This window comes from Gopherus flavomarginatus, chromosome 15 (assembly GCF_025201925.1).
Source record: "Gopherus flavomarginatus isolate rGopFla2 chromosome 15, rGopFla2.mat.asm, whole genome shotgun sequence".
NCBI lineage: Eukaryota > Metazoa > Chordata > Testudines > Testudinidae > Gopherus > Gopherus flavomarginatus.
In genome coordinates this window covers 20592484-20619765 of record NC_066631.1, presented here as the reverse complement: position 1 = coordinate 20619765, position 27282 = coordinate 20592484, and the positions used below count along the sequence as shown (strand labels likewise).

Sequence of the window (27282 nt, the reverse complement as noted above, 5' to 3'; positions counted from 1 at the left end):
AGGTAAAAAGTTTGTTTTCTGAAATGTACAAAACCTGCTATGACCTTCTCTTGCAAACCTTCTTTTAATGTTTATGAAGACACAAATACTATTAGCCAGATTGTAACACAAGGCTGGCTGTTCTGTTGCACATAGAATTTAATGTAAAATTTCCTTGAGGCAAGACAGCTGGGTTACCAACTTTGAAAGTGTGCCCTTAAACATATTGCTGTGTTATCTACCAAGAGGCAGTTAATTCTGATTACCGAATGTGTATGTGCAAGACAAAACATTACTTAAAAAAGTCAGAATGTAAGCAGAAATCCATTGATAACACAACACACACATTCATTACGGAGATTTTGCCAAAATGTAAATGCCATGCGTTTCTATAGTAACATCAGAAAATCAGATCCAGAAGATGAAGGCTGAATATAAAGCTTTTGTTTAATTATAAATTGAATACATTATAAAACTGTTTCTTTCCAGTGCTATGTGCAATGTAACAGAAAATTCTCTAATCATAGTATATATTGTCCAGTAGAGAAGCATGTTTGGAAAAAAACAACTAAACAAGAAAACTGGTGTTATAAGCAACTCAGAAACAAATCCAAATGTCAACTCCCAGGGGAATGTGTAAACTAGAATTCATTGTTTTCAAACATGCATCCATAGAATGATGTCATACATTTCAGCAGTGAAGATATTAATTGTAGTTAAAAACAAAAACCACACACTGGTTTTCAACAGCTTGCTGCTATTGCTCTCTTCCAGTCACAGACTTATGATGAGGCTTTGTAGCTCCTGTCTGTTCCAGCATTTGGAAAGAACAGCCCAGGTATTCAGATTCAGAGTATGGGTCTGGACATTAGAAAGGTTCTCAGTTGTGATCTTTAAATGTGAAAGAGCAGCAGAGTGGGAGAGGACAGGCTGGAGTCACGCAGTGGAAGAGCAGGTCTGGAGTCATGATTTTGGAATGAAGGTAGAAAGAAAGGGTGGATGGGAAAAGAGAACAATATCATTTATCCTGATTTGGGTCTCTGGGTGCTACTCTAATACAAATATTTTATAATGCTAGTATCACCATGTCATGGGGTGCACACACCACTGGTGCACCTTCTTCTGGCCACATTTCGGGATTAGCTCCACTCTGGTCCAAAACCCCTTTCTGCTGCTTGCTGCAGTCACTGTCACTGCGCTCTCTCTCACTCTGCGACTTGGGGTGCTGTGTCTTTATGCTTGGCCCTCTGGCTTGGTCACTGTGTTTTCCCCTTTCCGAACGTATCAAAGTCTCTTCCTCCAAGATGGCAGTCTTTCCTTCACTTCCCCAATGGTGCCACTTCTCCAGTGACTGGTAGGGGAAGCCAAGCCCACCCTCTACTTCAGGTTCCATCTTACAGACCCTCTAATCAGTAGCCACAGTCTGTACTCCCTTAAGCCTTCCTGCCTTTTCTCTGAGCCTTCCCCTACACAACCTCCACCTAGTGTCCCTTCTTTCCCTCTCTGCAATCTAGAGAGCAGCTATAGGCTCACTCACTGGAGCCCCATTCTATTGCCAACTTCCTGGCTTTATCTTAGCCCTGCCTGTTCCTTGCCAGCTGGGCTTCATCTTCAGTCAGGCTTTTAATCCCTGGCTCTTCCCCAGGTACAGCCCATCTGGTTAATTATCTTAATTTAACCTGCTCTGCTGCCTTGTGTGGAGGTGGACACCACATCACACACCATCCCAAGTTTTCTCTGAAAAATCCTCCTACTCCAGGGGTTCTCAAACTTCACTCCCTTCGGATAACAAAAATTACTGCAGGACCCCAGGAGGGGGGACCGAAGCCTGAGATCACCCAAGCCCCCTCCACTCCCAGGGTGGGGGGTTGGGAGGGGAAGGTAGTCAAAGCCGCACTGCCACTCAGCCCCAGGCAGGGGGCCTGTAACCTTAGTCCCGCCGCCCAGGGCTGAAGCATTCAGACTTGGGCTTTGGCCCTGGGCCCTAGCAAGTCTAAGCCAGCCCTGGTGACCCATTAAAATTGGGTTGCGACCCACTTTGGGGTCCTGACCAGTCTGAGGACAGCTGTCCTACTCAATGAGAAGGCAACATAAGAAAGTTGATAAGGTGTAGCAAAAATGTACAGACATTTTTATATCTGTGGCAAAGTAACATGAGATGTATCTATTTCACACAATTATAATTGTATCCAGAGTTTTTGGAACTCATTATTCCCTTTAGACACATCAATAAATGGAATCTTGACCTCATCCACGGGGACTCACGATGCACAGGAAAGGTAAACAACTCATGGAAACAAAGAGGTAGAGCAGCTAAACTCATGAATCAGTGCACATTCATAACAGTGACTTTGAAAAGATCCTAAACACTGGCAAGCACGCATTGCTGTAGGTAAAATATCCATCATTTATCTACCCAGGGTGCTCCTGTTACTATCATGCACTTTATGCAGTGATACCGCATTGAAAAAGTGATCTCATTCCGATATGTTTTTGGATGTGCTATGTTGTGGATCCTACCACACTGGCAAAAATGGCTATAACTTCTATCGAGAAAGTCAGAGTTATTTAGAGAACTTTTCTTTTTTGATAATAGAATTATGAGAAGTTTAGCAGCCTTGTAAATGAGGGATTTTAACACAGGCAGCCTTTGGGCAAGTTTCCTTAACAAATCTACAACTCCCTTGCTATTCTAGCCCAGGGCTATTTTTTAACACTACCTGTTAATGATGCTTCCTTGTGCCAAATTGTGAAGTGAACAAATGGGAACCAAGGCTGGAGACAAATGCTTTTCCTCATGTATCCTAAACCAAGTTTAAACATACGTCTTCAAAGGAGAAAGGCAAGTGCATGAGCCCATTGCACCAGGAAGCACCTCCTCCCCCAACTTGTTGTTACTTGTGCTGACACTAGGAGATAAAGTGAAAGGAAATCTTTCTCTTCAGCAAAACAGACCCCTTTAGAAAACAAAGAAGAGTATGGGCTACTGTAGATTATACCTTCATGATGTTGTCTATAACACATATCAACACTTTTTCTAGGAAGTGATTGTTTATTCCGATTTCTCTTGCTTTAAAAAAAAACAATATAAACATTTTTAAATAGCTGATGATTGTCAACGTTATTCTAATCTGGGATGTCTTTTGTAGTCTAAATATCTATAGTATTTTTAAATTAATTCTATAATATTACTGAAAAGTATTACACCATCTCAACATTCTCATCCAAAAAACATTGTCCATGCTTTGGTTATCTCCTATTTTGACCAAGGCAGCCTTCTCTCTCCTATGGTCTTCCCATATATCAGGGATGGCCAAACTTACTCGCCCTCCGAGCCACATATGACAATCTTCAGAACCAGGTCAGATCCTTCTTATGGAGTGAGAGAGTGCATATGATATGGATAGGGTACAAACAATGGCTAATTATCAACACAGCATGCTTTCTTTTGAAACCTCCTTGCAAGCACACAGGAAACCCTTTGTTCCTCTGATTTAAGGGCAAACTGAATAGGGCCATGTCCACCTCTGCTAAATTAGGGAGAAGAGACAGGTGTCAACCTCAGAAAGGGAAACTTTATTTTAACTTATTTTATTGCTTCTCTCCCGCCAAGTAAATGGAAGTAGGATATCTTACCTAAGACAAGCTGGAGAAAATAATAAATATTCTTATCCCAACTTCATCCAGCAAGAGAGAAACTAATTCTGTCAGCTCCTGCCTGATAATTGGCTTCTTTGAGGTCCAACAAGGCCAACTGGGGCTAATTTAAGATATAACACTGCTGTGATAATCATCAGGAACTGAGGCAGCATGGGCATTTTGCTATATAAAGGCTTTGTGGCAGAAGCCTGTAGTTTACCTCAGAGTATCTTCTCCCATTGGTATTGAGTTACAGTCTGCTGAAGTTAAGCAGTTTGTCTGTGTTCTGGATTTTGTAGACTCTGTATCCTGTGGTTAGTTTAGCTCTTCTCCTTAATAAATGTGGTTCGTTGGTCTACTCCGATATCTGTTCTGCATCACTGTTTTCCAAGACTGCAGTAATTTGGCCAGTGACATCAATTGTATTCCCTGGAGTGTTTTTAACATCAGTGCTGATCCTGGTGCACACAAAGAAGAAAATAAAAGTAGTAAGATTAACTTTAAATTTCATTACAAATGCTGAAGGAAAAATAATTGTTACTCAATAGAAAAGCATCAAGAGCATTGGTACATTAAGAGCCCTGAAAGTCTGCCTAATGGTTACAGTGCTAGCACAGGAATTGGGAGACCCTGGGTCCACCCCCAGCTTCACTCTATTCTTCCTATGTGATCTTAGGCAAGACACTTGCTCAAGATGTGCCTATGTTTTTTTCCGTGTAGTTGTCTCTAGGAACCTTAATTTTCTGCCACGGGGTATGTGCAAAGCCACCTCAGTCCTCATACCACCAAGCTGCTCGACACTTAATTCATGCTTATGCCCCCAATGGGATTCTAAAATTATAGGCATTTCGCTGCCTATCTCACTGGCTGGGATCTGTTCAGTGGGCATGCCTGGAGCAGGGGACAACCTGGTTGGGAATTTTTGCAACTTGCTGTGTGCACTGCAGAATACCATATAGCTCAGTGTCTAGAGAAGGCCCAAGGTTAAACCCCTCCACTCTGTCTGAGTTAGAGCATGTCTTTCACCTCCCAGCTGCATGCCATAACCATCAGGCTACAAGGTATTCCAAAGTGGGATGCTCTCTAGCTCTCCTGATGAAGCTGTTTCACTTTGTATAAATTTTCATTAGAGAAGGCACTTGGCCTGATTCTCCTATAACCTAGGGGAGGACCCTGTCCATCAGGCTATAGAGACACTCTCTTTCTCATCCGATGAATATTTAATTAGTATATAGAGTGGAACAACTGCAGCAGGAGAGACTGGGGAAGACCCACCCCAGAATACCTGGTAGTCTGGTGGTTTAGGCACTCACCTGGGAGAAGTGGATCCAAGTCTCTGCTCCAAAGCAGGCAAAGTGGGGATTGGAAAACAGGTCTTCCACCTCCCCTGGGAGTGCTCTAACCATTGGGCCATTGGCTAAAATTGGGTGGGTATGTCTCTCTCGTTTTTCATAAGGAAGGGCTAACCTGGCTTAGATGCCTCACTCCAGGAGAGGGTTCATGGCTGTGATAGCAGGTGCCCAAGTACTTTCCCTGATCAGGGACCTAAGCCTTGCCCTTTTCCTCTGCCCAATAGTTCTGGCTAGCTTAGCTGGCTTCCAACTCAGATTTCTGTGAATCCCTTTCTCAGGTACCTGATGATCTCTGTGAATTGTATGAGGAGCCTCGGTGCCTAACTCAGGACTGTGAATTCCACTGGATGGCAGGTCACCTAGGAGCTAGGCATTGACACATGTAAGTCTCCTTTCCGAATCAAGCCCTTAGTCTCTCTGTGCCTTGATTCCCCCATCTGTAAAATGGGGGTAACAGTTCTTTCCTAACTCATAGCAGCGTTGTAAGGAGAAACATGATAACAATTGTGAGGTTCTCAGACACTATGTTAATACCCTCTTCAGGATCAGAATGAAATGAGATTGCATTATAGAGGCCACTGATCCCCCTTTCTGCAGAGCAAGTGTCAGATGGATGGATCCCACATATTGGGCCTCAGAAAATTGCCTTAGTTGTTCATTATTTCCTGGTTCTGCCATATGCTTACTATGAGGCTAAAATGTTTAACCAATGCTTTAAGTCTGCAGGGTAAAATAGTCATGAGTGGTGTAGATGTCAACAAATAGCTTCTGCTAGCTATGTTCCACCACAGCACATGGCAAGTACCATGGGAAACTGCCAGAACCTTTCCCCTCTGTCTCCCCATGCCAGACTTCTCCCACTGCTGGAGTCTTCCCCTGCAGTGGGGAAAGGCTTCGGCAGCAGGACACACAACACTTCTAAAAATAGCAGTGTAGCTAGGAGATGCACTGCTTGGGCATGTAGAGAAGCATGTAGGCTCCATACCCACAGGGTTCAGGCATGTCTTTATTCTACTCACCTCAACTTACCATCTGCACTGCTATTTAAACCCGTGCTAGGTAGAGCAGTGGACACAAAGAATGGGCAGTGTAGATGTACCCTAGAAGATGCCTTTCCAGTGCCCTACTATCTAGCCAGAGGAGCATCCCAGGGATCCAGTTAACCACTAGTGTGAATCATGCAAAGAAAATGATTTTGAGAAAAGCATTCAAAATCCTCACGTGTGTGAGAACTTCTCTAAGAGGTTGGCAGAGGTGGGAATCAACCTGACTGGTGTCCAGTGCAGAGAGCATATCAAACACCTAAAGACCCTCTACTGCAAGGATAAGGATGGCGACAGCAATTCTGGCAAATCACTGTCTACCTGCTCCTGTTAGGAGTTTGACTGACTGTTCACTCAACCATGTGACTGCTTTTCAGGGCTTGGTGAAATTATATGTGTATATAAAATTATATGTGCGTCTTACTTAACTAAATCGAGGATTGTGAAGCTTAATTAGGTTTCGTAATGCACTCTGAAAGGCACTATAGAAACACAATGTATTATTATTCAATTTCACGGTTACAGAAGCAGATGAAGTGCCCAGGGGATTTTCTAGATTTCTCCTTAAGTAAATTCACATTTTGGCAGGCTTCCTTCATGCTCAGAGATGCAGCCCTACTCAGCTCTGTGTCAATATTTGTGCAACACATAATCTTTAAACAATGTATTAAATCCTTTAGCTACAGTAAGTACAAGGAAGTCAATGAGCTGCTGTTATGGGCAGAACTGGTAGCACTGTCTATAATCAAGTTTGCCTGACACTTCTCATCATAGGACATTATAACTTTACCAAAATTTAATCATTGGGACTGAAATTTTCCATTTTGAATATCTACTTCAGGTGAATTTTTTTTTGAAAGTTTCAACAAAAATAGTTCAATTGTTTCTACAAATGAGATTAAGGAAAAACACGTTGTTTTCTCCATGCTAAAATAATTCTTGTAACTGTTTCATTGAGAAGCTCTAGCCTACATGCTTTGGTGCAAGGACTTGAAATTTGGCAGGCTGGATTGCCCTGGTGTCAGGGTTAGGGCTTCCAACTTTCTAATTGCAGAAAACTGAACACCCTTGCCCCATCCCTCTGCCCAGAGGCCCTGCCCCCACTCACTCCATCCCCTCCACTTCCATTGCTCTCCCTCACCCTTGCTCACTCACTCCTTTTCACTGGGCTCGGGCAGGGGGTTAGGATGCCCGAGGGGTGAGGGCTCAGGGTAGAAACAGGGATGAGGGATTTGCGGTGCAGGAAAGGGCTCCGGGCTGGGGCAAGGGGTTGGGGTGCGGGAGGGACTGAGAGTTCCAGATGACAGTGAAGGCCAGGGATGAGGGGTTTGGGGTGTAGGAAAGGGTTCCAGGCTGGGTCCGAGGGGTTTGGAGTGCAGGAGGGGGGCTCAGGGCTAGGGCCAAGGGTTGAGGTATGGTAGGGAGTATGTGCTCTGGACTGGGACCAAAAATGAGGGGTTCAAGGTGTGGAAGGGGGCTCAGGGCTGGGGCAGAGGGTTGGGGGGGCAGGAGGTGGTGAGGAGTGCAGGCTCTGGGCAGCGCTGACCTCAGGCAGCCGCAGGGAAGCAGTGACATGTCCCTCTGACTCCTAGGTGGAGGAGCAGCCAAGGGCTCCCCATGCTGCCTCTGCCAGCAGGCCACGGTTCCCGGCCAATGGGAACTGCGGAGCTGGCTCTCAGGGCAGTGCCTGCAGGCAGGGGCAGCGCATGGACCCTCCCTGTCCGCCCAGCCGGCTAGGAGCTGGATATGCTGTCTGCATTCCTGGAGCCTGCCTGCCTGCCCTGCTGCACTGCCAGCCGGACTTTTAACAGCCCAGTCAGCACTACTGACTGGAACCATCAGGGTCCCTTTTTGACTGGGTGTTCTGGTCGCAAATCAGACACCTGGAAACCCTAGTCAGGATGCATTGTGGTGTATCCAAGAAAATTCACCCAAATTTGGGCAAGTTACGAAACTTTGAAAAATATCTCAGTTTACACATGCTCAGTAGAAACGTATTCTAATTTGGCATATACATTTTTTGAAGTCTCCATCTACACTAACCATAACCCTTCCCAGAGATGCAAGACTTTTCTTGCAGTTGGTATTCCCTGCTATGCACAGGAACTGAGACCACAGAAACTCTCTCTCCTGGATTTTCAATGCGCTCCCATGGGCTCGGCCCAGACAGCATGGAGGAGGAAGACTGGGACAAGGAGCCTCAGATCAGACAGAGAATGGGACAATGATGAGGAAATAGGTGGGAAGAGACAGGACTGTGCTGTGACAGGGACAAACTGGTGCATGTAGGGTAGAGGGAAGGGACAGATGTCAGGGCTGGGGGCAGGAACAAGGACAAACAGGTTGCATAGGCAACCACTGGCATTTCCTAACTATTGAGTGCTGGACTTTGCAATTTCCCCAGCAGCCTGGTCGTAGAGTCTCTAGGCATCACACAAGCTCCACGAACAGTGGAACCTGGGCACTGCTCTGCCACAGGGAAATAGCTTCCTCTCAACTGCCACTGCACCCTCACCTGGCTGCGTCCAGGAACCCAGCACTCAATGTGCCCCAGCCCCTCCATCACCATGGCCCCGGCTGCCCCCGCACTGTCACCGGTCCTCCCACTGCTCCCTCTGATGCCCCCCCAGAGTCCTCACTTGTCTCTCTCGTTGCCACTGCCTCCCCCAGCTCCCTTTGATGTCCCTCCCCATAGCCCCCACTGCCACTGCCCCCCAGCTCCCTCTGATGTCCCTCCCCATAGCCCCCAATGCCACTGCCCCCCAGCTCCCTCTGATGTCCCTCCCCATAGCCCCCACTGCCACTGACCCCCCACAGCTCCCTCTGATGCCCCTCCCCATAGCCTCCACCTGCCCCCACCTCTCCCTCCGAGTCCTCACCTGTCTCCTCATTGCCACCGCCCCCCCCAGCTCCCTCTGATGTCCCTCCCCATAGCCCCCACCAGCCCCCCACTGCTGCTTCTGATGCCTCTTCCTCCATGGCCCATCGCGCCCTCACATGCCCCTGCCCGCCCCTCCCCCATAGCCCCGTGTGCTCCCCTCTCCAGCTCCCCTCCCTTTCCTCCACTTTCCCGCGGCCCAGCCCCGCGGTTCCCGTGGACACTTTCGCCACTCATGTCATAGCTACCCTGCCTTGCTCCAGTAGTTCCCCGCCCCTGGCCAACTGCCTGGCTACATCTTCCCACACTCGGCCCCAAGGCGCGCAGCAAGATTAATCCATCGCTTGTTGAGTTATGACGAATCTGCCGTTTACCGGAAGCCAGATGTTTGTTTACCCCGCCTGTGACCGGAAGCGGAACGGCCACCATTTTGTCTCGGGCGATGGCGACCGCGGCGTTGTGGAGGTGGGGAGTTTAGTACCTGGGGTGACTCGCTTCGTTCGCTGTTAGCGCGCTCCCTGCCTTCCCCTCGCACCCTCCCGTGATGTACGGAGGCAGTGGCGGGCCGCGCCGGACTGTGGAGGAGGCAGGGCCGCCGCCGCTGATGTTGTTGTCCGGCGGGGGCGCGGCCCCGGGGCCCCCCGGAGGAGGCGGTGGGGGCAGCCGCGTGGAGCTGCTGGTGTTCGGCTATGCCTGCAAGCTGTTCCGGGACGACGAGAAGGCCCAATACCAGGAGCAGGGCCGGCACCTCATTCCCTGGATGGGAGACCCCAAGATCATGATCGATAGGTCGGTGCAACCCAACCCCCAGCCTTTGCTGCGAGATCTCCTGTGATAGCCTCTTTCTGCCCCTCCCCCAGTGCTTCGGGGTGTGTGGGGGCCTCCATCTGGCAGGAGGAGTGGGGGAGTGCTTCGTCTCTGGCAGCGTTAAGAGGAGGCCCTTCTGCCTGGCAGTGGGTTTGGGTGTCCCCGTGGCGATGCTGGGGAACCCTTTCCTCTGGCAGGGAGAGTATGGGAGTCTCCCTCTCTGGCAGGATTAGGAGCCTCTCCCTTTCCTCTGGCAGATGGTATTTATTGGGGTCTCCTCCCCCTGGCAGGGTGGGTGTATGTGGGAAGGGGTGGGGATAATATGCTCCTTTTCAAATCAAACCCCAAGCAGCTTTTCACCTCAAAACAAGGGGGCCTCTTGCTATAAGGGAATGATAAATTAGAAAGTTATATCGTGGGGTCCATAAGCAAGAAGTGGGAGAGGTTATTTGCACAGAGAGGGAGATTAGGCTGAGTTGAATTTCTCCATTTAATTTAGACCATAAAATGCTGATTTCTTGGCCTGATTGCTCCCTTGTCATGCCTTGAGTTGTGGCAGTTAGGCCAATTAGCTTTCCTTCCCAGGAATTTCAGACTTCTAACCTCAACTAAAAAAAGTTGCTTTTTTGATTGTTTATGTGATTGTTAGCAGCTTGTAGTCTGAGGGATTAACAGGATCTGGCTGTTTGATTCCCCCCCACCCCCAAATAGATTCAGCAACTCAGGATCAGATGGAGGAATGAATTAGTTCAAAACCTGCTTTTCAGGGGTTCTTGAGAGGCGGGATGGAGAACCAGGTCAGGACTATTTTGTGGGGGCTTGAAAAGCACAGTACTTTAAGCAGTTGTGGTTGAACCTGAAGACTCAAGTGAGAAAACCTGAAGGGCTTTGGTTTGAAAAGGATCAATCACATCACATACTGTAGGCATTTGCTCCCTCAATTCCCACTTCATTAGGCCTCTTTCAGTGGTTACATGTGATTTCCAGGTCCTAGGTTCACAACCACATTTACTTGATTGGAATAAATATTCACTGAAAGCAAGTGGTTGGAACCCCATTATGTGAGAGTGGGCTGGGCAGAAAAGATTCACGATGTCTTGTTTGGAGTAGTTAACCTAACAGGTCTTTCCCGTTTATGATTTTGCTGATTGAAGTCAAACATCTAAATTGGAAAACAGATCAGAAATTAATCGATGTGTATTCTTATAGTTGTATGCTTATAGTTGTATGCTATTGTTGATATGGAAGTTTAAGCTTCATGATGAGGCCTGTCATCTAATGGTACAGTAGTTTTATTTTTGTGATTAGAAATTTCATTAGCCAGTTCTGTGGTGTAAATTAAGGCTGTTGTGGTTTCGTATAGCAATGGCCTGAGATAGAACAGCTGCAGAAATTGTTGGGAGCAAACTCTAAGTATGTGCATGTATGTATACATAACATTTAAAACCAATAACAATCTACATTTGTAAGTTAAGGAGGTTTGCATTTATGAACAAAAGATGAAACATTATGCACTAACCTTATCAGCTCCTTTGGAAATTCAGATTTTTATCCCCAACAGCATGAGATCTTTTTCCCCAGTTGAAGAAAGCCTATTACTGTGGGAAGACTGGGGCACAAATTTGCCTGTGGATAAACACCTTGATTAACAAGACCAACATATCTCAGTAACGTTTTCTATTAGTTATATGTACTTCCTTTGTTTTTGATTTAGCAAGATGGCTCAGTCAAGAATTGTGTGTGTGAAGACTAACCAGCGGAATGAAGCTTACGATCTCTTTATTATCTATTGGTTTCTAATATTGATACGTAACAGAGAAATATGTCAAACGTTATGTTAATGCGGCACTTTTTCTGCGCACAAAACCATTTCTGCTTAGGAGATGAAATCACATCGTTGGTTATTGGTGCCATTTTTATGGTGAACCTCCTTAAATTGCATGTATATGTTACTGTTCCTATGTATGTTTGTCTCTCTATCACATAACCCAGAACTTATTTCCTCAGCCAAATGGCTAGGGGCCGAGCCTAGCCATGATTTTACCTCCAATGGACGCAAGTTTCTTTGGTGAAGATTTCTCCTGAGAGTTCGGGACTAGCAGAAAGAAGCGAGAAAATTTCGACCGTTTGGTTCTTACGGATAGGTATTTATGTATTCGGGTTTGTGTGAATGTAAGCTATTTGACTTTCCAGAAAAAGTATTTTGCAAGTGACGTTGAATGGTTGGTTGAACCATATACGGTAAGAACTATTAAGGAAATGGATCCCATTTAAACTATTAAAGGATACTTTTGCCTTTAATTGTACTCTTTATTATTCTGCTAGAGAGGAATTTAGACTATTAAAATATTTCATTTTGATAGTTGGTGTGAAATGAGTAGCAAAATTAAATGTAACTTCTAAAATGAGGCACGTTTTAACATATTAGTATTTTTTCATTTTAATGGGTAAGTATTTTTAAGTAGTCACACAAACCCAAACCCTAAGTTTTCTGCATTGACCAGCCTTTTCATCTTGCAGGTATGATGGACGTGGTCACCTCCATGACCTCTCTGAATATGACGCTGAATATTCCACGTGGAACAGAGATTATCAATTATCTGAAGAGGAGGCTAGAATAGATGCCCTCTGTGATGAAGAGAGGTATTTAGCCTTGCATACGGACTTGCTTGAGGAGGAGGCGAGGCAAGGTATTGCTCAAGGAAACTTTCCTGAGTTAGAACACATTTAATTAAATTTAAATAATTAAAACATTAAATTTACTCCCACTCATTTTATACTCATTCTTTCTGATATTATCTTGACAGTACCCAGTGGATTCGAAAAACAGGAGTCTTTGCCTGTCTGAGAGGACCTCAGGATAGTTTATATATAGATCCACACAGAAATTGCCCAGATTTTGAGGGCAGACTGGGATTTGAAAAAACAAAACACCCCCCACCATCCTTTTAACTGTTCTTCTTTAACAGTATTGTATAACTGAACATCCTTGCATTTTTCTTAATTATCTTAGACTGTATAACCACAAAAATCTTTATCTCAGCAGGAGGAAATGATCAACAAAAGGCACATGCGTTCTGCTATCTTTGGTTTTCACAAACTTGCTGGCAAAAATTACTATACCTAAAGTGTGAAGAACACAATTTTTATCTAAAAGTTAGGTTGAAAACATTGGTATAGTTTTTTGGTTTTTTTTAAGAAATAGTGTAGATTAATTATTTCATAGTAGTAATCAGAATTTTCATTTTTCTTCAAGAGGAAGAATATAAGAGACTGAGTGAAGCTTTAGCAGAAGATGGTACCTATAATGCCGTGGGATTCAGTTATGGCAGTGATTATTATGATCCTTCACAACCCACAGAGGAGGAGGAGCAGCAGGCCTCCAGAGAAAGAGGTGAGAAATCCAAATAAACATTGGGGATTGGCAGGGAATGGTAAAAGCACCTTCACCTAGCCTTACTACTTTTACAGTTGCAAGTTGTGAATCCATACCTCACTAAAATGTACATGTCATAATTTGAGGGCTTTTTTAAAAAAGTTGGTAACATCTCAGCAAAACTCTTATAGGAGATGCTTCAATGAGTTCTCATCTTAAGAAGATTAGATTATTTTTTCAAAATATTACTTTTCCCAAGTTACTGCAAAATATTATAATTAAAGCCATAATTGTCAAGATAAAGAAACAATAAACTTGGTGATGCATTATCTTTGTCTTTTGATTGTGTTTTTATTCACAAAATTCAGTAATACACACTGGGTCTACCAATTCATTTATGCACATTACTGTAATAATATGGTCTATAGTTGTCATGTTTGGCATTCATTTTCTCATGTTATGACGGTAGTTTAGGGAAGATGGTTGTGTCTTATGTTGGAGATGTCATCAAGCCCTCATTGACTCCGTTAACTAGCAAGGATTTTATATGAAAGCTGGAAGAATGTGTGTTTCACTGTTTTAAAAACACATCAAATGAAATAAATGCAAAATAGTTATGTAAACTAAACTTAAAATTGGCTTGAAGGGCTACATTCTGTTTGAAAATCATATTTATCTGAAAAGTTACAGCTAAGAACTGAAGTTCAAGAAATTATAAAAACTTATTTTAGTGTTTTATACATTTTGTTTATAATCAGCAGGAGGAAACTGACTAACTGAAAAGACCCCTGGAAACATAAATAGGGCAGCTGAAAAACCCTCCTACAATTGTATCAGAAGAATTTTGAAAAATTAAGATGTATAATTTGTAGTCTATTAATAAATGATTTTTAAAATTCATCATCCTAAATTTTTTTAAATTGTTTTTCTTTAAAGTGCCATTACAGGAGTCTGTAACTGGCAGATAACATGACATTCAGAGTTGTAGTCTTTTATTTCATTTTCAATAAAAATACTTTGCATTTATAACAAAATCCACTGTGTGTTTTAAAAATATTGCTGTCTTGAGTGTCTCAACACTCCTGATTTTTACCATCATCAGTTGGGGCATCTATGAATGTCAATACATTACTTAGCAATTTGAAAATGATTGCTTACTGCAGTATGTTAGAGAGCCTGGTGTTCTGAGACCCAGGCAATAAAAATGGATGATAGAATTAATCAGGGCTGAAGAAAGAGCTCTTGATCTGTACATTTCCTGGCGTTTGTATGTTTATACTTTGGTCTGTAATGTTTTTTAAAGTTTCTCCTATAAAATCCTTTTTGCAGATCCCTGTAGAAGGTTGTGTACGTTCTTACACTTTACTGGGACTGAACTCTCAATCCATGGCAGAGTCACTGTAGGGCCTGCCTGCCCCTTATTTTCTAATATATTTTTCTTCTGTTTTTCAAGGCAGGGACTGCAAGAGCTTTCTCTCATCTTCTGCCTATTTAGCATTAGTTTTTAATCACTATGAGACAAGTGGCTATCAGCCATTCGAGGAAATAGCATCAGCATTTGTATATATGTAAAAAATAGTTTCAAGTAAGGCTCTTTTCCAAAGGAAGCCTTACTTTTCCTCAGTGTGAGCACTTTGTAGTGATGCTGTGACTTGATGAAAACATGTATGCCTAAATCTTTTGAAAAATCCAAGGCGGTCAAGAACAAGTCTGAGGTTCATCATTCTCTGCCTCACATGGGGGAATTTTGTACAGCCTCGTGAGGTGAACAGTAACTACGTAAGGTCATTATCTGAGAACCAATGGCAAGGGTCGGCAACTTTGACACGCGGCTTGCCAGGGCTGGGCCAGTTTGTTTACCTGTCACGTCCGCAGGTTTGGCCAATTGCGGCTCCCACTGCCAATGGGGGTGATGGGGGGTGGCGGCCAGCACATCCCTCAGCCCGCACCCCTTCCCGCTGCCCCCATTGGCCTGGAGCAGCAAACCGCAGCCATCCTCAAAATTGCTATGGTGTCAGCTAAGTTTAAGGTAAGTAATTTTTCAGCGAGAACCATTACCAAGCATATGGAGAAACAGATATTCAGAAAATGCAGAATCTTAGTATGTCACCAAGATAGACAACTGTGGAGAAGAAAAATACTGTCACAGAAGAAAGTCATATTTTGTAAGGTTTCTCAATCCGGTCAACAACCAGACAGCCACAAGTTGGATGGAACAGAGCCAGAAAGATGCACAGCTTGGCTGATTGTGCACTGAGGCTAGGATTTAGGCCTTAAATCAGAGATTTATATAGATTCAGAATGTGTCAGCACTGCAATTTACAACTTACTCATGTTTGAAAGTTTTTGTTCACAGCTATTAGGACCCTTTCCATTTGCTGGGGAACATTTATTACCCATGGTGATACAATCCTACTTACTCTATTATATTATTTGTATCAACATGGGTAAGTAGTTCAGTCTCACCTCACTGGGAGATTCATGGAGTGAAAGAGCCTTTCTTTCCTTAGAGAATACAAAGACTGAGGAAAGCTATTACCAATCCTGGTCCTCCAGTTCTTCAATCGGGGCTCAATCAGAAGAAAGAGGTGATGGTGGTTCTGCATGCCAGGATTCACTAGAGACTCACAATGTTGTTCTAAAGGACTGATCCCACGTCTGAATTTCAGGAAGAATGCTGTGTTACCAGAGCAGGTCGCACATTGACTTATTAAAACATGCCCCAAAAATGTTGAACAGCATGTTTTCAGATCTATAGGTCGACTGTGGAGGGCACTTTGAAGTTCTGTACAGTAGAAGGGCGAGTCTGGCAGTTAAATGGGAAGAAAAACATCTGTTGTCCACCAGTGGCTTTACACATCTGAGGGAAGTCTAACATGCCAACTGAGCAGGTCCATCATGATGCAAGGGAAGTGAAGCGTCAAGTATCTTTAGCCAGAGAGTGGTTCTGTGGGAAAATCCCTTGGTAGAATTATATCAGAAGAGAGTTCAGAAATGAAGAAGTTCGTTGGAAGGAAAAGACATGGAAACCAAAATTAGCCAAATGGGAAGTCCAGCTTTGTACTCATTCTGTGTACCCTGGAGAGAAACCATGATGAAGCAACTGAGTTGATGCCACTGGTACCTCGCTGACCAAGAAAACTGAAGACCTTTCTATATATTCAGACTCTTAGTGGCAAAGATTGTTCAGTGCAAGATCCAATACTTTATTAGGACTCGGTCTTTCTCAAGTAGGCTGCGCAGTTTGAGAGAGTTGAACAAAGTATAAGGTCATTTTAATCACTGGAAAAGATGGTATCGACTACGTAATGGAAGCATCAACAAGGATTTTGAATTTTTTATATATGTATATAAAAAGGCAGAAATATAAATGCCAACAAAGCCACATTATCAGTTACTTTGAAGTTCTTACACACAGATTCACCATTGTACTCAGTATAAGTTCTGTCAATCACTGCAGGTTATCTGTTGCAGGTTTCTTTTACTCAGCAGGACCACCAAAGTTAACCAAGTGACTCCTTGTGAATCAAGTAGAACCTTTTGAGTTAAAAATAAGGTATGCTTTTTTGAAGTGTAACTTGCTTTTCAGTACTCTGATATCACATCAGTTTGAGACCATCATTTCTATTCATTTTCCATGTTGTTGCCTGTCAGTCTCTGTGCCAAGCTACATTGATCAATCTGAGCTATTGTAGCTGTATTGAATGTAAGTCCTTCACAGAGGCAATTTTGAAGATGTGTGCAGACCAGAGTTTCATAGAAGGTGGATAAGGAATTAATTTCCTCTCAGGAAATATTACTCCTATTTTCCAATGTTCAGAAAAAAGAAAATTCTGGCTTAGCCTGCGCCTTCCTTCCTGATGTTCAGTATATTTGAAATCCTCAGTTGTCTTTCCCCCCCACCCTCTTTCTGTGTAGGTGCATGGGGAAACGCTTCCTCTTCTGTTAAGTAGATATGAATGCCTCTTGGAAAACAAGGCAAAAGGTTTATAACCTCCTTGAGAATTAGGACATATTCGTCAAGATTAGTGGTCATTTTATGGTCTGAAAAGGCCTGAGCCAATTTGATGAAATCTGTAAAGCAGCCACATGATTATCAGCTCACTTCAGAGCAGCATTATGAGATCTGTCTCTGGCTATGTCTTCACTGCAGAGTTAACTCAGCTCAAGTGAGAACAGCTACATTACAAAATAACACAGGCTGCACAGAGTGATGGTTAGCAGCTCTCAAGTTTTACTAACTTGACTTGTAGCCTGCACCCCATAAAAAGCCAGCCAACTTGTCATAAAACCACTACCAGTGCAAATTTATTTGGCCACTTTCTGCAGGGCATTATGTTAGTCTTCAATTACATCAAGGGTCGGCAACCTTTCAGAAGTGGTGTGCCGAGTCTTCATTTAGTCACTCTAATGTTTCGCGTGCCAATAATACATTTTAACGTTTTCAGAAGATCTTTCTATAAGCCTATAATATATAACTATAAACTATTGTATGTAAAGTAAATAAGGTTTTTAAAATGTTTAAGAAGCTTTATTTAAAATTAAATTAAAATACAGAGCCCCCCGGACCGGTGACCAGAACCCGGGCAGTGTGAGTGCCCCTGAAAATCAGTGTTTGGCACTTCTAAAAACTTCTTATTTTTTGTTTAAACATCCTTTAAAAAGCTCTCCTTAAATACTGGTATGATTTCTGTCAAAAAGAAAACATAACACCTCCCATCCTCCCCTTCCCTCCCTCTCCCCTCGAATTCTTCTTTCACTAAGTTTAAATAACTTTAAAATTTTATAATGCTAGAGTACATTGGATCAGATCTTGCTCTGCATTTTGAGAGTCAGTGCTGCTGAAGGGAAACAGATGTTCCTAAGGCAATTCATTAAAATGGAATCCTGACAGTGAACTCGTTTAAATGTACGTTGCGCAAAATACTTTTGTAGAAACAAACGGAGGTAGCAAAGTAGATTTTCTTGGAAAAGGGAAGACAGTTGTTATAGCAGATGAAAAGATCTATCTTCTGTAATTTGCTGTATTTTACTGTGCTATGAACTTTCAACAGAATGGTGCATTTAAGGTTTCCCTTAATGTTGACCTGTGAATTGTAAACATGCCCTATTTACAAGTCAGCGTGGAGCAGAAATTAGTTATTGGACTATATACACCAGTGTAACTTGTTAATGTGAACTTTAGCTATCACTTTAAAGAAAGCAATTTTAATCTAGTTCTGTTTTGGAAAAGTACATAAGTTCATTACTTTAAAAAGCCAGTTAATCACAGTTACAAATTTACAACTCTTTGCTAGTGTCAAGGTGTAGCCTAAACTTCTTTAGTATAACTTTGCTTCCACTTTCAGGATCTTGTTTTTCTTATCTGCAACATTTGACCTAAAATCCCCTAGACTTATTTTTTTTAAAGGAGTGGAAAATGTTTGTAGTTTATTTTGGGGTTTTTTTGTAATTGCCCATTCTGAACTATGGATGCCAAATAAAGCAAATAGTTTTATAGGTCACGAACCTGTAACAGACTTAGACCCCGATCCTGCTGACTTTTCACACAAATAATAAAGTAATCAACAAAGCCATCATGTCTGCATCCCATCAAACACGTCTTTCCTAGAGGCCTGAACAAAATGAACTTTCAGTGCCTCCCCTGAAGGAGGGTTCTTGTTTTCACGGAAGTTTTATACTTTCCTATTCTGCTCCTCCTTTCTTTATTTCCACCATAAAGTAATCTATTTTTATTTGAATTAAAGTTTATATCAGAGGGTTGTTTTATTCAGAATGAAATACCTCAATTAACAGTTTACTTTCTGGATTTTTTTGATGTACATCTTGTACAGTAAATGACAGATTGCTATTTGCTGCAGGATAGTATGGAGGAGCAACACTTGCTTCAGTTCTAAAGATTACTAAATAGAATACCATTTTAATGTTGCGGTCATGCTCTTCTTTGTACTTGTATTTTTTAATACTTTCATATCTTTAATTTTCAAAAAAGGTATTATACATAAAATCAAATGGACAAAACATTTTTTCTAAGATTTATTAAATATACAGTAAAAATAAATATGTTCTGTATTATTGCTTCCTTTATATTTGTGCAAAGTAGTTTGTATAGTGTAAATCTATTAAATATCTACAGTTTTATTCAAAAACTCAATATGAAATGAAAGGAGCAGAGGGGAAAGAGACCATTACAATTCAGAGAGGGATGAGACTTGTAAGAGTTTAAATATCATTTCTTGAATCTTCCATTTAAAGTATGTTCAGCTAGAGGGAAACGTTACCAGTGTGGCCTACAGCTGTTTGAAATCAGACCAGCATGTCTTCATGCATCGTTCTCTAATGTGTGGAACTGTGTAGTATTAACATATCGTAGTAGAGGAGAACCGTTGCTTTTTTAAATATATTTGCTTTGTTTATCTCTTCATATTAGCAGTATTGCACATATTAGCATTATTTTTCATAGGTCACAGAAGGTGAACACCAATAATAAAATATTGAACCTCACTGTGTTGGTTGAACTGCTTGGAAGTACAAAAATAAAATGCTGTTTATGTTACCCATTTTCTCATTCAGTTTTTCTCACTTAGCATTCTCTGGTTTGTCAAGGTGAGAGTGGATTCAGTCATGTCTTGAAGCTATTTAAGTCTAAACTAGTAAAGTGGAGCCTTCTAAAACAATGACTAGTTAAAATACACATTTTCCGTGCAAATAGTAACTACATTTTAATTAAGTAAATATTTAGTAGAGGGCAAACATTTTTAGTCACGTATACTTATTATTCCAAATAATGAAAAGCAATAGAAACTCACCTTTGTGTTTAAAAGAAACAAAAAAACAAAACAAAACGCTTTTTCCCTCACATTTGTGCTTGTCCTGATCCTGCAATGCATTGCATATGAGTGGACATCTGTGCCCACACAGAGCCTTATTGAAGTTAATGAGATTACTCATGTGAGTAATTTGCACATGTGCATAAATTTTGGTCTCGTTGGGAACACGGGAGCTCTTCAGCTTGCCTAGTCGCAGAAAGGAAATTGTACCTTAATTTTGTAAGAGAAAAACTTATTTAAAAAAATAGACACAAAGTGTTTCAGGATATAATGAATGTTGCCTGCAATATCAGACTTGTTTATGTTCAGTGCTGGATCAGGAGCTGATGATTTGTCAGATATTCAACCTTTAATAAGCCACTGGTACAATATCCTATAACTCAAACACTGGACCAGTGCTTAATATAAGTAAGTTCCACGTTGCAGAAAAAAGCACGATAGTAATTAGCATAACTTGATTCTTAGCGTCCAGTGCCTTTGAAATCACTTCATGGTGAGTAGTGCAAATACTTTTCAGCACTTGTCCTGGTCCAGCAGTTAGAGCAGGGGTTCTCAAACGGGGGGTCAGGACCCCTAAAAGGGTCGCGAGGTTATTACATGGGGGGAGGGGAGTCACGAGCTGTCAGCCTCCACCCTAAACCGTGCTTCAGCTCCAGCATTTATAATGTTGCATACATTTAAAAGTGTTTTTAATTTATATGGGAGGGGTCGCACTCTGAGGCTTGCTATTTGAAAGGGTTCACCAGTACAAAAGTTTGAGAACCACTGAGTTAGAGAATTCTGATTCATTGAACCACAGATCCTATCAGTATTCATAATTTTAATACATATTTTGTATGTCTAATTTTTGACTAGTTCTGTACTGTAACATTTCACTTTGTCATTTACTGTAGAAGCAGCTCAGGCAGAAAATGTCGAAGAAAATGAAGAACCTTTCATTGCTCCCTTGGGACTGAGTGTACCCCCTGATGTAGAACTGGTATGTGTGTATATTTAATACTGCCTTTATTTCTATAAAGTTTTATGGCCGGGCATAAGGTTTTAACTGCATTTTTCCATTGACTTTGAGTTAAAATCTACCCAGCTATTTTAAAATTAGTGGGTTAATTTTAACTGACCACGGTAATACGGAATTAGAACTGTCATATTTTACTTCCTCCATTGAAAGAGTGTAATTTTTGTTGTAATGTGCTTTTAGCATCACTTACAGTATTGATTAAAGTACTCTGGAAGAAAAGGTAATTGTTTTTGTATTTATTTTTAAAATTGCAAAATGTATCCACCAACAAACAAGGTTGTGTGCTTATAAAATGGCAAACTTTTTTGCAAATTCTTTGAAATAAAAGCATAAAGAAACCACATTGATACAATTTTTATTTATCTTCTCATTTGGAACAAAGATAAAACCTTGAGCAAAAATATATTTAAATTCAACTTAATTTACAAAAAAGAGGGAAAAAAATTAAAATAGGGCTTGCACTAAGTAAGCAAACATGAGCTATAGCCATGTTAGATAGCACTTCTATGATGGAGTGATGAAAAAATTAATAAATTCTAAGAAATATATTCCTTTATTTTGGGAACATCAGAACCACAGAAGTTTTATTTTCATTCAGTGTTGTCACCACAGTCCATGCAATGTAATTTTTGAACTTGATACAATTTACTTGTTTTCTATAAAACATAGGCTGAATCAACTCTTCCTTCTTCATGGAAGTTTGATTTCACTGGAGTGAGGTACCATTGATGGTTGACTACATTTGTAAACGCTTGGAATTCAATATGTTTCATGTTTTATATAAACAGAGATTTTTATGATATAAACTATCCCTATGTATTATAGAATATTTTGAAAATGTTTCTGTGGAATTGCCTCAGCTCAGAGGCAACAGATTACTTAGCAATTTGCTGATGAGATCTTAATTGGCAAAAATTACTAGAATTCTGAGTAAACACTGTATTACTAGTGCAGTAAATACTGGAACACACAGTATACCATAGCTTTGTCTTCATTAGGTATTCATTGAAGGATTTCATCCTGTTTAATGTTGGTATCATGTGGTACATATCAGAGCTATTCATTTAACAGATCTTATAACCTTGTTTTACAATTTGAAATGTTTGTTTTATTAATGTCATGTTTTTTCCAAAGCTTTCTGTGAAATGTTTATGTAATGAAACTACAGTAGACATATAATAATGTGCCATAAATATATCTTCAATGCATTTGTCTTTGCAGTAGGGTTTCTGTGCTATAAATGTTGGAGGTTGAGTTGCTGTCAGTGGTGGAACCCTATTAAATTGTATTTTCCCATTGGTACATTAAGAATAAATCCAGATGAACTACTCTGATCACAATGGAATCGCTTGATTCTGGGCTCTCCATTTCTCTCTCCTTTCAATATCTTTTTTCTCACCTGGTAGACTGCAGTTGTGATACTGCTCTTTGATTTTATGAGGGCATACAGATGGCTAATGATGCTGTGCCTCCAAGGACCCTCTAGAAGTTGCTAGGGTCCTCTCTTAAGTTTGTGACATGTGCCAAGTGTCATCACTCCATTTATCAAAAAATCCAAGGTTACTATCCAAAATGCAAGTTTTTTATTTTTTCGGAGTTACTGTCAATCCCAAACCCCATTTTTAAAAATACACTTTATTTTTACAGGCCAGTAGTACTAATAATCTCAGTAATAAGTTTCCCTGTCAGCATAGCAGTAATTAATCATAGCATATATTTTTCAGTGGCTTGTTCTGAAAGGAATACCATTAACTTTAAATCTAGTGTATTTGGAGAAAGAGTTAAAAATAAGTTTGATACATCTTCTGCCTCCTGCTGATATTTATGGCTTCGATAATATTTTCCTGTTCTGTTTCTCTCGCCTATTGCTGCTCAAAAGGGCCACCAGAGACCAACTAATTAAATGATTGCATTGTGAAACTGGCTGTGCACATAGTTCTGTCAGATACACAAGTAAATAAACTTATACTGTAGAGAACTTCTTTGCTAACTTTTTTAATTATAATAACCTCAGGTGTTACTTGTAACAGTTGGGGAAAACATTAGACAAAAGTGGGATTATTTTTCAAATTAATATTTTAATAAAGACTTCAGTAGAAATAAACTTGCCAAAATAAAGATCCTTTGTGTTTACATCACCTTGAAACAAAAATATTTTTCCACATTTAAACAAATGGCACCAATCTTAATAGTATGGTTTGCCTTAGCTGTTTTGAAATGGAAACTTGCTATGATCTACTCAGATTTCTGTATCTGTCTGTTGGTGCAAAAAATGTAAAAACATAGAATGAACTATTAATGTGGCATCTAGTTCTTCTTGGGTATCAGTAATTATTTTAATTGTAGAAATTCATCATGTGTAGTTAAGAAAAATAGACTTAGCCAAGTAGCGAATTAAATAAAGACAGTGAGCAGTACTCCTTATGAAGCATTTCAATTCTTAAATTATGTTCTTCTCCAGATGGTTTGATTTTATTCGGAAGTGTAGGGGGCAGCTTTCAGTAGTCCTCACTAGTGGGGTGAGAATGATGTAGTGCTGTTTAGCTTTATTCCTTGAAAAAAACATTCAAACTTTGATAGGTTTGACTGTGGTTGGTTGTGGCAGCACAGAAGAATGGCAGTTCAGAGGACACTGCTCAGATACGATTTCCTGGAGGAAGTCTTGCTACTTAATATCGATCTCTCTACCAGTCTAGGACATTATTTGCATACTTCAAGAGTGTTGTTAATTGCCTTCAGCAGAAATAATGGTAATTGTGTTGAGAGAGACTAGTGGGAGAAGTTTACAGGAAGGAAACATGGTGAATCTTCAGGGTTTGTTCAGATATGGAAGCTGAAGAAGCTTCTTCCAGATATGGAAGCTCTTCTTTTGTTTTAACTCTAGATAGGCGTCTCACTAATTTACTTAATTGTTCATGGATTGATTGGTAAAATGTGTTCATAAGTATTTTTACTTTGTTCCCATAGCCACCAACTGCAAAAATGCATGCAATTATAGAGCGTACTGCAAATTTTGTGTGCAAGCAGGGAGTTCAGTTTGAGATTATGCTGAAAGCCAAGCAAGCCCGCAATTCTCAGTTTGACTTCTTGCGATTCGATCACTACCTCAACCCCTATTACAAACTCGTTCAGAAGGCTATGAAGGAGGGACGATATGCTGCTCCTTCTGAAAACAAAATGGAAGAAAAAAAGAGTAAGTTATTGTTTGATATAAAATGCATGTCTTGATCATGTGTAGTTTTATAAATGTTCTCTGCTTTATTTTGCAAAAATGAGGCAATTACTTGAACTGGAATAAGGCAGGGCCACATGGGAGTTACTACATTCTGTCTATGTAAATTACTCCAGCAGTTTCATTTGGGTAAGGTGGTGATCACTGCCTGTCCTAAACCGTTGTGCATTGCTGCTACACCTCTACCCCGATATAACACCACCCAATATAAATACGAATTCGGATATAACGTGGTAAAGCAGCGTTCTGGCGGGGCTGCGCGCTCTGTATCAAACCAAGTTTGATATAACGCAGTAAGATTTTTTTGGCTGCTTATTACCTCAGAAGTGGCTGAATGTCATGGGTACATGATCACTGTATATAGCTTGCTTTTGGATGAAAGTTACCACATGTTTGTAAAAATGCTTTTGTTTGGATTTCTTTCTGCACCTTTCTGGTAGCATTTGCTTTTTGTAGAATTAATTGCATGATACTGTTTTTTCTAAATCTTGTGCAAATGTAAAAGAACTGAAGTCTTCGTTGAATTATTTATTGATCTTTGTTTCCCAAAAGGGGAATACATTGCGTAGAGGGGGAGCAGGGCAATCACTGAGAAAACATTCAGCTAATTAGTACACAGGAAATAATGGTTTACTTAATGTTGACAACTTAAAGTTATATGTAGCACCAATATGTGTGAGCTGCAATATTCGCAAGTAAAATTTTAGGAATATGTAAGTAGTACTATCAAAATAAAGTAGTTTAAAAATCTGCCGTGCATTTGCGCACCCTCACTCTAATATTAATAATTTATGATAGCCAGTAATGCTACTGTGCCTCTTTTGTTTTAACCCTTTTTTCAGGGTTTAATAATCTGTAGCCATGGGCTTGGCCTACACTGTTGAAAAAACTTAACATAAAGCCTTCAACTACATATGCAAGTGAGAGTGGAAATTTACTTGCACATAAATTTCATTTGAACTTGAACTGCTATAAATTATGCTTGTTCAAATATGTATGCATCTGTCATTTACATAATGCCAACTTTTAAATGGTCACGAGAACATTTTAATAGTATTGTGTAATAGTTTAGTTTGTCAAGATTCATTAGGCTTTTCATTTTTGTTCTGTAGCTGTTACTGAAAATAAAAGGAGATACAACATACCAGATTTAAAGAACTAAAAGTTCATTCACACATTAGAATTTCTGTAGGTTATTCCTTGAAAAGACTGAGTTTCTTAAAGCCATAGCTTCTAACGGTGTTAAAAATTAACTCTATTCCTGCTCCCTTTCTCCCTACTTGACACCTCTTAAAATGGCAAGAGAGAGAGAAATCAAACTAAAATCCCCCCTCTAAACATTGGCTTTCATGTAGATTCAAAAGTTAACTCTGATGAAGAGGAGGATGACGATGATGAAGACGGCAACTACCTGCATCCGAGTCTCTTTGCCTCAAAAAAGTGCAATAGACTTGAAGAGCTTATGAAGGTAAGCCATCTGGAGAATGGACTGTCTTTTGTTCTCTTTGTAGAATATAAATCACAATGGGGTCCTTATCCATGACTTGGGTTCCAAGGTGCTACTGTAATACAAATTACTACTACTAATAAAAGGTATTTGACCATATTAAAACTATGGTTCTAGGTTGTAATGCTTCAAGTTGCAATTTCTGATTTGTATCCGGTACAGTCTTTGTAATGCCATACTTCCCTTGCTTTGTTGACACAGCTGGAAAAAATAGAGCCTACATATTGGTAAAAACTTTGGAATATATAACTTCTGTGCTTTAGTTTTCCTGCCTCATGCTTTCTTAATTTCCTGGACACCCTAGCAAATTGCCAAGATTAGTAGTTTGAATAGTTAGTTCTATTCCCTGACAACCAGCCTTCTCCTCTATTTTGTTTTATTGTGAAGTAGTTATGCTGAAATTGTGACATACTTTTAATGACAAAAATCTTATGTCTTAAGCACAAGGTCAAGCAGCGCAAGAAGCTGGGTTGTGAAGGAGAAACTTCTCAATCACAGATCTGCTGCAGTATCAGTGTTGATTTTGAAATTATTGGGAAAAAAATTGCTTTTTATTTTCAAGTTAAGTTTGCCCTATTAGGAAAATAGTTTAACATTTATTTCCTGATCACTTGAATAAAAAAATCCTATGTGAACCCTGACATGTAAATTATATTATTTTTAGCAGTCTACTTTTATCTTTGAGGTGTTCTGGCTTTGAATACACCTTTTTCTGTTGCATAACAATAAAGGATTGTTTCCATATTAACTATATATCAGCGATAAACAGTTCTTTAAGAGATCTTGTCCCTTCATACATTCTCAACTTAATGTTTTCTTTTTACACTTAAATAGAATCCTAGTATCTAATGATAGTTTAATTGAATGACATTTTGACAATTAAGTGTTATCCATTTATTTTTACAAGATTGTTAAGCATTTTTGTTTCCTGTATTTATTCAAGATACCTTGCTAATGGTAATGGCATAAACAGCTATAAGAATGTAATGGAGACTAATCTTTCACTTCTTTTTGAGGATGTTTAAGGGGAATGGTAAAAATGCTAATTGGCCAATAATAAAAAACATTGGCTGGAATGATTTAGTTGGTGTTGGTCCTGCTGTGAGCAGGGGATTGGACTAGATGACCTCCTGAGGTCTCTTCCAATCCTCATATTCTATAGAAATACCTCATATTTTCACAAGACCCACCATTGATATTTAATGCTAGCTTTGATAGCATGTTACTTGTAAGGCAGCTACAGAATTCCTCATCTTACAGATTTATTTAAAAATGTACAAATACAGAAACTCCTCACTTAAAGTCTTCCCAGTTAACGTTTCTTTGTTACGTTGCTGATCAATTAGGGAACATGCTCATTTAAAGTTGTGCAATGCTTCCTTCTAATGTCGTTTAGCGGCTGCTTGCTTTGTCCACTGCTTGCAGGAAGAGCAGCTCGTTGCAGCTAGTTGCACCACCTCAAGCAAACTTCACACTCATCATAGCTGTGAACAGTATTAAATTGTTTAAAACACATACTGTTTGTATATATAATATAGTTTTTTGTCCGGAGAAAAAAATTTCCCTGGAACCTAACCTAACCTCTTGCCTCTCCCCCCTCTTCCCCCATTTACATTAATTC

General features: G+C 40.5%; 1 protein-coding gene and 1 long non-coding RNA gene across 11 annotated transcripts in view; one reads left to right on the top strand and one right to left on the bottom strand.

Annotated features, from left to right (window-relative positions):
- Positions 1–418: 418 nt before the first annotated feature.
- LOC127034590 (uncharacterized) lies at positions 419–9241 on the bottom strand. The gene is made up of 3 exons (XR_007769428.1): positions 9140–9241; positions 3839–4076; positions 419–936 (listed from the first exon to the last, which is right to left on the bottom strand). It is a non-coding gene; the product is annotated as an uncharacterized LOC127034590 (long non-coding RNA).
- Positions 9242–9308: 67 nt separating this feature from the next.
- SFSWAP (splicing factor SWAP) overlaps positions 9309–27282 on the top strand; it is an 87033-nt gene continuing 69059 nt past the window's right edge. For 3 of the 10 annotated variants that reach the window (XM_050923497.1, XM_050923492.1, XM_050923490.1), the window contains exons 1-6: positions 9312–9680; positions 12219–12388; positions 12955–13092; positions 20798–20883; positions 23890–24115; positions 25510–25622. In XM_050923497.1, coding sequence (XP_050779454.1) covers positions 9436–9680; positions 12219–12388; positions 12955–13092; positions 20798–20883; positions 23890–24115; positions 25510–25622 — 978 coding nt within the window. In that variant the 5' untranslated portion in view covers positions 9312–9435. Of the gene's footprint in view, positions 9681–10916; positions 12389–12954; positions 13093–20797; positions 20884–23889; positions 24116–25509; positions 25623–27282 lie in introns of those variants that run through there. The other 7 variants (XM_050923495.1, XM_050923494.1, XM_050923493.1 and 4 more) reach the window with 5 other exon arrangements.